We start from the raw sequence: 12,990 nt of genomic DNA, 5'->3' as shown, positions 1-12,990 counted from the left end.
ATCATGTGCTAACCATTCTACTTCTATCATATAGATAATTTCATTAGCTTCCCAATGCTTCGAATGGCGCATAAAACGGAGTTACGAATCAAAAGATACGTCATTTTAAAGTTTCAAAAATATTTTTGACAGCAGGGTCCGCTCAGCGGGCTAGGGTCCGCTTAGCGACCGCGCGATTATGCAGAAAAATACAGCAGCGAACAAACCTACGAAAATGCTATATCTACACCCAAAGTTACTCCCAATCAACAATTCAAAGCATATATGATCAGTATACATCATTTATCATCATCAAATCATACAAAAACATGTTTAGACCACCAATTTCATGAAATCTAACATAAACCCTAACAATACAAAACTATAAAATTTAAGGATTAAAGATGATACACCAATCACAACCTTACTCACTCACATAAACCTCTAACAACTCATCAATAGCTAAGCAAATCAATCATTAATTTCAACATTCTGTGAATACAAGATTACAATCACAAAGATGTTTTTGATTCATGGCAAACTCAAAGAAAAGCAAGCATTGATCACTCATGTCAGAACAGGTCAACCCATTATGCTTATAGGTTGACTCAACACAAGCAAAACAAGAAGAATGCAGAAAAGCAGCAGTTAGGTCGACCTACCATCAACCCAGGTCGACCTAAAATGGAGAAAAATCCATATACTTCTGCTAGGTCGACTCACACATCATCTAGGTCGACCTAAATTGATGAAATTTACATACCAGCCTGCTAGGTCGACCTACACAACAACTAGGTCGACCTAATCTAAGAAAATGTCCCCAGAATGCATTTGAAGAGGTTTCTGGTCGACCTACTCCTTAAACAGGTCGACCTAACTGGGAGCAAAATTCTGCAAGCTCTGCTAGGTCGACCCAAGCACTACAACAGGTCGACCTAACTGATCAAGAAGTCAAAAATTCTGTTTCTCTCATCTCCAACTGTTAAGCTATCATATATATTGTCCAAGGTTCATTATTCAAAGTAACACCAACGACTGAAAGATACACAAAGGCTTCTCATCTTCGTTCTTCGTCATCTCCAACACAATTACACATAATCATTCTTGCGTTGAGGGTTAGTGATCGAGTTCGATAACGTCCATGGAACGGAATTGAAGATTCCTAGTGGGTGAAGATTTGTGGGGTTTTTGGTGAATAAAATCTGCGGGTTTTGTCCTCCAAGATAGGTGTTTCTTGGGGGTTTTTATCAAGAGGCTTCATCGAGGATCCGGCTGAGTGTGAAGATTGAAGAACAAGGGTTCGAGGGAATTGAAGACACTGCAGAAAGGGATCAAAGTGAAGCTCTTGGATAACCTTGATCTGACTTAAGATTAAGGGGGAAGAAGATTCAAAGGATCGACATAATTGGTTTATGGTTTATCGCTTTGTTATCTTCTTTGTATATACTACTTTCAACATTAATGAAAGATTACCCAATTTCAGTTTGGAATTGGGGGCAGACGTAGTCGTAGCGAGGACGATCGACGAACTGCCTAAACAAATATCGTGTTCTTGTCGCTTTTACTTTTTCATTTACATTCTGTTCATATTTGGTTATAATAGCAAATTGATCAACGATTCGAGTGTTAAGATTGTGAATTAAGAACTTATATAAACATCACAATCCATCACACATTGAATCACCTTCAATTTGATCATTATCACCAAGTGTTTGTATATTTGTTTCTATCACTCTTACTGCATTGCAAACATTGTCCATCATACAAGAAGTTAATCTGATTTTCAATAAGAGCAACGCTTTGATTCTGCAACGCATACTCTTATCACTTACCTCAAGTCTTTGACTGGTTTTAAACACATATATAATCGTTTCGATAGTGGTTCGGAATAGACGCGAGTCGATTCAGAATCACTTCCGCTGAAAAGTCGTTTAACTCCGTAAAACTGTGAACGATCTATTCACCCCCCCTCTAGATCCCAAGGCCAGCGTCTAACACATTCATCATCATTATCAATATTGGGAATCTTCACACATTCATGGATTTCAACCATGAAACCTATTCTCTATCATACCCATCATCATGCCAACCCTTAGAGAGTAAGAACCCCACCCTTACCTTAGCAAAAGCTTCAATTTCTTTAATGGAGTTCTTCTCCTTCATGCCCAAGCTTCCTCTCTTCTTCTCTTCTTTCTCTTCTTTCTCTTCTTTCTCTTCTTTCACCAAATGAGAGTTATGTCTCTAAAACCCTAACTCTTTTACTATCCTTCTTTTCTTAATTGGGCTTAACCCACAATTCAATCTCATTGTGTTATATTTCTTCCACTTAGGCCCAATTTATAATATTCCTCTAATTACTCAATTAATCCAAATAACACATAAATAAATAATCACATTACATAACGAATATTATTTCCAATAATATTCTACAACTACAATCGATCCATAATGCAAATAATACTAACTCGCAATTGTATTTCCCCGACTAATCCGACCACAACTTAACTGCTCAAACCGACACATTAATTCAATTACGCCTTTTGAATAATACCGATAAATACCAATTTCGACTAATTCCATTGAATAAATCCTTAATCAATTTAGTTAAATAATTATTTAATTCGGGGCGTTACACAACCGACTTTCATAAAGTTATGCAATGGAAAAAATATAAAATTGTAAGGTAATCATATGATAGTTAAATGACAACTTATGTAGTGTCATAAGACTTAATACGCATCTATCTTTTTATATCTGCAACCTTATTATCTTTCAAAGAGAAATGTTTATTCTCCCATGCGGTTACTTATATATGAATATGACAAAAGGTATCAATGCACTCAAAATATTTTGGACAATCGTCTTCAACTTCACATTTAACTTGAAATTTAATATATACTCCTGCAATGAAAAGAGATTATAAAATCATGATATGAAAATATGATAAAAGATTATGTACAAACTACAAAGTGAAATACCAAATTTAATAGAGCAAAAATCCAGCTTACCAACGACATGTGATGCGATAAGAGAAAAGGAAATGTATAGAATTAAAATATAAAAATATTTGAGAATTTCAACCATATTTTTTTCACTTTGAATGTAAAAAATGACTTGATCTCTTTATAGTAATATAAAGTTCAAAGTTCATGGTCTCATATAAATAAATAGCTAAATCATAGTTTTATCCCTTTCTCTCACCTAGCAAAGAGGCCACATAATAATAAATTGGATATATTTTTTTCTTTTTTAACCTTTCATTACTTCTAACTTTTCATTACTTTTTCATCTAACAAATGGACAATTTTCTTTGTTTATCGTGGTAAATTTACTTTTGGGAGTTATATAATACAAGTGTGAATCGGAAGTTCTACATTGTTTAATAAAGTGGAAGTTAAACATTTTATAAATAAAGTGACTCATATACCTATCACGTTAAAACTTTGGGTGAATATGCGGTGTCTATTTTACTTATGTGTTGATCTTACATGACAAGTTAGTGGTCAAATTGTGTGTCTCGTTGTAGTGTACAAGTGTGAGTTGTTAGTCACGTGTTACTTGGAAAAGTGGAGGTTATTGTTGTGATACAAGTTTGAGTTGGAAGTCCCACGTTGGTTAGAAAAATGGAGGTTGAGCACAATATGTGGTGTCTCTTTCAATTATATGTTGCTCTTGACCTAATGTAGATGCTCCTCATGATGAACCTCTTAGGTGGAAATAGTAGAGTGTATTGAAAAAGTTAATATTTTTGTTGATAAATCATTGAATAAAAAAGAACATGTCACTACTAAAAATAAGACATTTGATTAAAGGATTTTACATCAAATTTGAAAATATATGATGTAAAAAATATTTGTCTAAGGAGTTTACATCAGACCTTTATTTCCACTGATGTAAAAAATAACACGGTGACAGTTTAGTAAATAAAATGAAATTTTGTTATAAAGGATTTTGCGTCAGGAATTTATTTTCCCAAATGTAAAAGGTCCACTGGTAACAAAAATTACAAGGTGGCAGTTTCGTAAATAACATGACTTTTTATTATCTTTCTCCCTCCGCCGCCGACCGTGTTGCTCCCTCTGTTCAATCTCCCGAGTCACATTGAAACAAGAAAACTCTAAAAGTGATGAGAGCCCTCCACCTCCCAACTCACTATCTCTTCTTCATTTCCCCTGTTCATCTTTCTTGTTCAACTCTCTTTTCAACTGTCTTCCTTTGTTCCTTAATCAAGTTTGTCAATTCTTAGTGGCCCTCTTCAATCCTTAAAAACAATCTTTTTTTTATTTATTTACTACATCACTTGACTTTGCATCGGATTCAGACTCGATATAAAATATATTTTTTATCCAATATAAAAAACATTTCCTGCACTAGTGTGTAATGTGTAGACTATAATCAATTCAATTATAATAACACAAAGATATTTTCTAGTCCAATTTATGTATATCATAGATATTTCAAACAAATAAAATCTAATCTCATTTAGATCTTTTTGTGATTTTAAAGAATTTAGTTAAAATTTCTTTGAAAAAATACAATCAAATAATCAGATAATTAACGAGGTGTTTGCAACTACCACTAAATAGAAGATTTAAACAAATTTAATCATAAATAAAAAATATATACAATGAAATTACTTGCTTTTTATTTATTTCTTCTAATAGAGTTTCTTTTCTAGAGGCTCTTTTTTTAAGAATTCTTTTCATTTCTTAAGTTTATTCTCAAAATTTTAGAAAAAAAATCCAAATAACCATGTTTAATAAATAATTTACATTGTGGTAGGAAACAAGGCCCTCCTAGGTGCATGATTCAAATGGACCTGCAGAAGGCATATGACTCCATTGACTGGAATGCCCTAGAAACCATCCTTAGGGAAATGAGTTTCCCTCCAAAATTCATCAGATGGGTTATGTTGAGCATTAACACTGTGTCTTATAGATACAAGATAAATGAGGAACTCACTGATTACCTTGCTGCTAAGAGAGGGCTCAGGCAAGGAGACCCTCTCTCCCCTCTTCTTTTTGTACTTGTTATGGAGTACCTACATAGAGTGCTACAGAATCTGAAATCCAATCCAGCTTTCCATTTCCACTCTAAATGCAAAAAATTAGACATCATCAATTTAAGTTTTGCTGATGACCTCCTCCTATTTGCAAGAGCTGACCCAACATCTGTCCAGATCCTTATGGATGCATTCCACAGATTTGCTCAGTCAACAGGGCTTGCAGCTAACATGCAGAAATGTAAGATCTACTATGGACATGTTGATAACTCAGCAAAAGAACAGATAGCACAAATAACTGGTTTCCAAGAGGGTTCCCTTCCCTTTAGATACTTAGGTATCCCACTTTCCAGCAAAAAGCTCACCTCATCAGAGTGCCTGCTCTTGGTTGAAAGACTAACAGGCAAAGTAAGGCACTGGACTAATCATTTGCTTAGCTTTGCTGGCAGGCTCCAATTAGTAAATAGTGTACTATTTGTAGTAGCCAATTTCTGGCTTCAAAGTATCCCTTTACCAAGGAGAATTATTCAAAATGTAGAGGCTATATGCAGGTCATTTGTGTGGTCTGGCAGTGATAAAATATCTCGAAAAGCCCCAGTGGCATGGAAACAAACGTGCAAGCCAAGAAACAAGGGGGGTCTGAATGTTATGAATTTGGACATTTGGAGAAGAGTGAACCTGTTGAAAATGCTATGGAATATATGCATCAAAGCTGACAGCCTATGGATCAAATGGATCCATTGTTATTATATGAAAAATACGGATCCAATGAATGTGCAAATCAAAGCCTCCTGCTCATGGATCCTTCGAGCAATTTTGAAGGAACGAGACAAGGTGGATAGCCTATCCACATGGACCAGCATGTGCCAACAGAGAAAATTCAAAACTCGGGCTGTCTATAATGATCTTCAGGAGTCTGTAGAGGATGTGCAATGGAAGAGTATCTTTTTCAAAAATACAGCTAGGCCTAGAGCAAAATTCATTTTGTGGGTAGCCTGCCACAACCGCCTTGCCACAAAAGAAAGACTGCACAGATTTGGCTTACTGAACTCCATGACCTGCTGTTTCTGCGATGCAACTGAGGCCTTGAATCACCTGCTGTTTGAATGCACGGAAACAAAGGCTATTTGGCAATATGTGTTAGATTGGCTGCAAATTCACCATGTGCCTCTTCGATGGAATGAGGAAATGAGGTGGATGATGGCTAGAAGCAAGGGAAAGGGATCCAATTTGGCCATTCTTAAATGTGCTTTTACTGAAACTATTTATGAAACTTGGATGTATAGGAACAAGTATAGCTTTGGAAACCATATTGAGAGTAGCACCATTGGTCCTAAGATAGTGGATATAGTGATATATAGATGTTGGATGAACCATAAACTTCGGCAACATATTGCTAAGTTAATGATGCCCTAGGTTTCTTTTGTTTACATGTGGCTGGATCAGTTTTGATCGCCTTGTGTTTGTATCGTTTTTGGTTTTGAATAAAGTTTAATCATTTCCAAAAAAAATAAATAATTTACACCAAAAACCATGTTTTCGGCAAAATTACGCATATGACCAGGTTTCAGAGGTGGTCTCCACATAGGAGCCACCTCTGGTGGCGCCAATGCCCATTTTGCTATAACTTATGCGCCACCCAGGGTGGCTTCAATGTGTATTTTCTTCTTCCAAGCCACCTAGGGTGGCGCCTATGTGTCTTTTCTTTTTTTTTTGTTTTTTTTAATTGTTTCTATACTTTTTTTTTTAATTTTGTTAAATTTTTTTTTTGATTTTTTAAAAATTGTTTTTATATAATTAAAAAAACAATTAAATAAATAATGAAACACCACGTGTCATTCATTCCAAACATTACAAATACGAGAAATGCAGAAACAACATTACAAATACGGTCATACAGTCCAAACATTACAAATACGGAAAAAAAAGAAAATTTTTAAAACATGGATATTATGCTATTCACGACCCCTCCGACCCGGAGCCGGACCATGACCCCTCTCACCGCCAGTTCCGCAATCTGGAACTGTTCGAATCCGGTTGGAAGGATCTCGACGACCCACTTCTCCACGACCCCCCCTATTCCTTGGTTGTTCTTATTGTGTCTGGGTAGGTGGTCCTCGGATTAGCCCCTCCATGCGCTCGTTGGACATGTATTCTTGTATGCTGCTGTCAAATAGTCGGGTCCCCATGCCCTCAAAGATTGGTCTTGGCGGTGGAGTTGCGTCATATGGTCGGTAAAACCCAGCACTTGATTGGCCTTGGAAAAATGGCGTTGTTTGTTGGGGTGTGGTGTAACCATATTGTTGGTGTTGTGAAAATTGGGGTGTGGAGTATCCATGTTGTTGGTACTGTGACGATTGAGTGGTTATTTGCTCGTTTGGGTCATATTCGTCATCTAGACCCATGTCGGGGCTGGGTTGCCTATTGGAGCTGGAGGGGCCGGCGTCGCCGTGTTATTGGGTGAAGCCCCATGATTGTTGTTGGATGGGTTGCCTAGTGGAGGTGGAGGGGCCGGCGTCGTAGTGTTGTTGGGTGAAGCCCCATGATTGTTGTTGGACGGGTAGCCTAGTGGAGGGGTCGGCGTCATGGAGTTGTTGGGTGAAGCCCCATGATTGTTGTTGGATGGGTTGACTTTGGTAGGGCGTTGTTGGTGTTGTTTGATATTCTTCATGGTAAGGTTGTTCGGATGTTTGGCGTTGTCGGCGTTGCTGGCGTTGTTGGCGTTGTTGGGGTGGTTGTTGTGCGTATTGTTGTTGGCGGGGGTCGTGTAGGTAGTAGGGGTCGGACACATACATATCGGGGGTTGTGACTGTTCTAAACCAAGCAACGTAGTCCGCGGTTGGAAACATGGGGAGTTGGGCAACAGGGAATTGTAGCAGACGGCTGCGACGTTGCTTCCACATCTCACAAAATTCAGGTGCGAATGTACGATAATCTGCGTGGTCCCATTGATTGTTAACTCTTTTAATATGCCAGCGACCCAAATCAGTGGGGGGATCCGGGATTGGTTGATGCATGCCAAACTGTAGTCTCACACGGTCAGATTGGTGCATCTCCACGATGTTGAACCTTATTATAGGTGTCACTGCAGTCCAAACTTCCCGTTCACTCTCGTTTGGATCATGGTCTAGCATCAAGTATGGTCTCCAATTAAACTGCGTAGGAGAAAAAATAACATATTATTAAAAAAGATGATGGATTGTAATACATCTATATGATCATATAAAAGTTTAGTGGTAATACATCTTCAGCTCGGAGGTGATCAATTAGGTCCCGATACAAAATAACACTCCCCCTCGGATTCTTACTGTAATCCAATTTAGGACCACAGAACCTAAAAAAAAGAGCAAACATGTTATTTCAGATTTTTATGTAAAAGAGAGTTAGCGTTCAAGGGATAGCGTTGAAAAAGACGTACCTTGTTGCATAAGGGAACGTGTAGTTGTTCCTACCTGCAGGGGATAGCATCGGCAGTCTCCACCAACCACATACTTGTAGGAGGAACGCACATCCATAGAAGATGCACTTCTCGACAACCGCGTTCTTACAAAGCGATTGGTATAACATCGCCAAAACGACAGACCCCCAACTATATTTCCTAATCTTGCTAATACTATCAAATTTACTTAAATAAAAAAAGTTGACAGTGTTACCTGTCGACTCCGGGAATAAAAGGTTACCAAACATCAGCATTATATAGACCTTAGTCATTAACCAAACATGCTCCTCGGTAGAGTTGTCGCTCAAGACGAGTTCATCATAATAAGCTCTAAGGGAGGCCAGACTGATACCCTAGCCTCTTGAACCTTGAGTAGGCACAACTAGATCTCTTCCCAACACTCTCTCACACAGTGAATTAGCATGTTGAACAGATCCATTAACAGCCTTGCCATCAATGGGACGACCAAGCAACATATAAACATCTTCTAGAGTAACAGTACACTCACCTATTGGAAGATGAAACGTGTGGGTTTCAGACCTCCATCTCTCTTGTAAGGCAATGATGAATTTTCTGTCTATGGTGTTGTTGTGCATTTTTATGATATGTCCGAAGCCACATGCTTGGAGATTCGGAATAATCCTCTCGTCGGGTTCAACATAAGCGTGAGAACGTGTACGGAATCGGTCAACAACCTAAGAACCACAAATAAATCGATTAAACTGGATATCATATACGCATAGATGTTTAGAAATAAATAAGTATGAACTTACATATGTCGCCAAGTTTGCTCTAGTTCCTCTGTGGGTTTCACCCATGGTAAGAAGTTGTTGAGCCATTCTCAAGAACTCTGAAACTTTTCTGCGGATTTGAAAATGCAAAGTGTTTTTTGAAGAAGAAGAAGATATGTTGGTGAAAAGAAAGTATTCTATGAGAGTATTTATAGAGGGGATGGTGGTTGCTGATGTTTAGTGCATGATGGCCAAGTGGTGAGCATGCATGTGATACAGATATCAAAGTGATAAAGATGGGTTCACATGCATTCTGTGTTGAATTGACCATGCATTCTGTGTTTTTGGCAGAATAGACTAGGCCTGCATCCCGTGTTCTGTGCTGAATTGACCATGCATTATTTGTTTTTGGCAGAATAGACTAGGCCTGCAATCCCGTGTTCTGTGTTAAATTGTCTAAGCATGCATGCATACAGTATTTTGATGCAGGTAGATCACATGCTGGCAGATTAGACTAGGGTTTTGGCAGTGGGGACCACTTAACAAAATTAGGGCAAAAAAAAAAAACAAAAAAAAACAAAACACACTAATGCGCCACCCCAGGTGGCGCCATTCTGTTAAAAATTGCATTAATGCGCCACCCCAGGTGGCGCCAACATGCAACTGTTTCTTTTTTTTTTCAAAATTTAGGGTTAGGGTTTTCTATGTTTTTTTTTATTTTTAGGGTTTAGGGTTTTCTAGGGGCTGTTTCACCGAAAATAATTAGTATACAGTCTTCGCATGTGATTGTACAGTGTGCACTGCTCAGTATGGTTGTGTCTGGTCAAGTCGGCAAAGCTGCAGTTCACCAGTGTCAAGCACACCTCAAATCAACTCAGTACGTTTGTGACGATACAGACATTCATTTTCCATCAACTTTATTTGCATGTGATTGTACAGTATGCGCTGCTCAGTGTGGTTGTGTCTGGTCAAGTCGACTGTGCAGCAGTTCACCAGTGTCATAATGATCTCAACTCAACACAGTAAGTTTGTGACGATAAAAGCATACCTCTAATGTGAAAAATAACACAATTCATTACACATCTCATTTCACATCTGAAATAACACTCTTTACCCACTCAACAATGGCCCCTCCACAATACATTATCAACGCTCATGTTTTTGGCGAGACATATGACAACGAAGAAGTTGGTTTTCTGTTTAGAAACACCGAGGTTAAACGATTTTGTTTAAGAAGAAAAGCAAATTTCAGTTACTTCAAAGGGAGATTAGAGACGAAGCTTGCAATGGGTGGTGTATCCCAGATTTTTTACCAATATCGATTTCTTCGTGGGGACAACCCGGTCAAGTTATCCAAGTTGAGATCAAAGATGACGAAGACATGCAGAATATGTTCGCCAATCATGAGTATTCTGGTTACGACTGCATAGAACTGTATGTTACTCTACCAGAAGTTCAACCCACACAAATGGTTGAGTCACAAGTCATTGATGCACTTGAAGACGAGCAAGCAGAGGTCGACGTTGTAGATGAAGAAGAAGAAGCACCGGAAATAGAAGTTGATAACTTGGTCAACGAGGAAAGTGAAGATGAACCGGAAGTTGTTGTACCACGAGATCAAGTACATATGCCTCCAGCGCACATGAGGAACTTGAATTTTGATGGGGATGACGAACCATCGACTGATATTTTCTATGATCCATACACTCAAACAAATCAACGGTTAAAAGTAGGAGACATATTTCGTTCTAAGGAGGCATGTATCATGGCCATAAAAAGATTTCATATGGCTAACAATGTTGATTTTAGAGTTGATCGCGCCAATGTCGAGAGGTACAAAATTTATTGTAGAAACAATGATTGTGGATTCAGGTTGCATGCATCATACAGGAAGAGAAGTGATTCATGGGTTATAGGATATATTTCCCAAGATCACACATGTGTTAACACAAATGTTTCACAAGATCACTGTAAGCTAAGTTATAACATTATTTGTCAAGAAATCTTGCCTCTAGTTGAAAAAGATCCATCGTTAAAGGTGAAAACGATAATCTCTCATATCGTTGCAACATACAATTACACTATGTCTTATAGAAAGGCGTGGCTGGCGAAGACCAAAGCGATCGAAATTGTGTATGGAAATTGGGAGGATTCGTACAAACGACTCCCACATTTCTTATATGCGCTTCAAATTTATGCTCCTGGAACCGTTACTATTTTAGAGACCTTTCCGGCGCAATCTCCAGACGGAACGTCCCTTCAAGGAAATGTGATATTCCACAGGCTTTTCTGGGCTTTCCGCCCATGTGTGCAAGTATTTTCATATTGCAAACCAATTCTTCAAATAGATGGAACTTGGTTGTACGGAAAATATAAAGGCACCATGTTGATGGCTGTGGCTCAAGACGGAAATAGTAACATCTTTCCTGTTGCGTTCGCTCTTGTGGAAGGAGAAACTGCTGGAGGTTGGGGTTTCTTTCTCAGAAATCTTCGGACACACGTTGCCCCCCAACCTGGACTTTGCTTGATTTCAGACAGACATGCTGCCATCGAGAGTGCGTACAACAATCCAGAAAACGGGTGGCAAAACCCAACCTCAACGCATGTTTACTGTATTCGACACATTGCACAAAATTTCATGCGGGAGATAAAGGACAGGGCTCTTCGGAAGACTCTTGTCAATGCCGGATATGCGTTGACTCAACCGACGTTCCAATATTATCGACATGAAATTGTAGCGGCAAATCCAGATGCAGGCAGATGGGTAGACAATCTTGCTAGAGAGAAATGGACCAGATCATACGACAACGGGAAGCGATGGGGGCACATGACTACGAATCTTGTGGAGTCTATGAACGGGGTGTTTAAGGGCATCAGACACCTTCCGATTACTGCCTTGGTGGAAGCAACATACTATAGGATGGCTTCTCTTTTCGCAAGAAGAGGTGAGCGTTGGAATGCAGTTATAGAATCCGGACAAGTTGATCAGTGGTTTTCACACATATATTTACCATTGTTTTTAAGTATTTTTAAGTTATGTTATTTAGTGTTTTATTTCATTATTCGTCATTTTATGCTTTGGTTGTATGTTTTAATGTTTTTAGGATCATATGAATAAATCGGGAAATAAGGAAGAAAAGTGGAGTTCTGAAGGCTGCACGGCCCGTGCAGACCTGCACGGCCCGTGCAGAATCAAATGTCATCTCCCATACAAAAACCAGAGAGTTTGCACGGGCGCCCGTGCAGCTTGGCACGGCCCGTGCAAGAAGGTCTGAAGCTTGAAGATTTTATTGGCAAAGTCTGGGAGTTGCACGGGCTGTGCAGACCTGCACGGCCCGTGCAGGTTGCGCGGACAGAATTTCTATTTTTTTGGAATTTTCAAGTACACTCATCCGGAAGGGCATTTTTGGCATTTGACTTGGCTGTAATTGACCTAGACTATTTAAGTTAATTTCAAAAATTGCCAGAGGGACTTTGGGGATAATTTAGAGAAAAGAATACAAGAGAAGATTGGAGAAAGCAAGGGTTTGGGAGAGAAGAAGATCTTCATGAACGGAAGCAATTGAAGATTCAATCTCCTCCAATTTCTTGTAATGTCCTTATTCATTATTATGTTTTCTTTGAATACTATGAGTAGCTAAACCCCCCAATGCTAGGGGGTGGCTCTGATTTAACTTTGTAATGACTCTGAGTTTGCAATTGCAATAACAATCATGTTTTTAATTGTTGATTTATTCTCTTGATGTTTCTAATGCTTTTCCTTTCGGACAAATTGGAATTGATCTATGATTATCATTTAGGCGGACCACCATTGATAATGCTTTCATGAGAATATGCTA

The 12,990-nt window shown here is 38.6% G+C and overlaps 1 protein-coding gene across 1 annotated transcript; it reads left to right on the top strand.

The window, feature by feature from the left end:
• The first annotated feature begins 10,532 nt into the window (after window positions 1-10,532).
• LOC131598633 (uncharacterized) lies at window positions 10,533-12,269 on the top strand. The gene is made up of 3 exons (XM_058871216.1): window positions 10,533-11,457; window positions 11,890-12,096; window positions 12,256-12,269. Exons 1-3 carry the CDS (start codon window positions 10,533-10,535, stop codon window positions 12,267-12,269), a joined length of 1,146 nt encoding a protein of 381 aa, XP_058727199.1.
• The last annotated feature ends 721 nt before the right edge of the window (window positions 12,270-12,990 follow it).

The sequence above is a fragment of the Vicia villosa genome, linkage group LG1 (genome assembly GCF_029867415.1).
Source record: "Vicia villosa cultivar HV-30 ecotype Madison, WI linkage group LG1, Vvil1.0, whole genome shotgun sequence".
Taxonomy (NCBI): Eukaryota; Viridiplantae; Streptophyta; class Magnoliopsida; order Fabales; family Fabaceae; genus Vicia; species Vicia villosa.
This window is presented reverse-complemented; position numbering and strand designations above follow the sequence as displayed.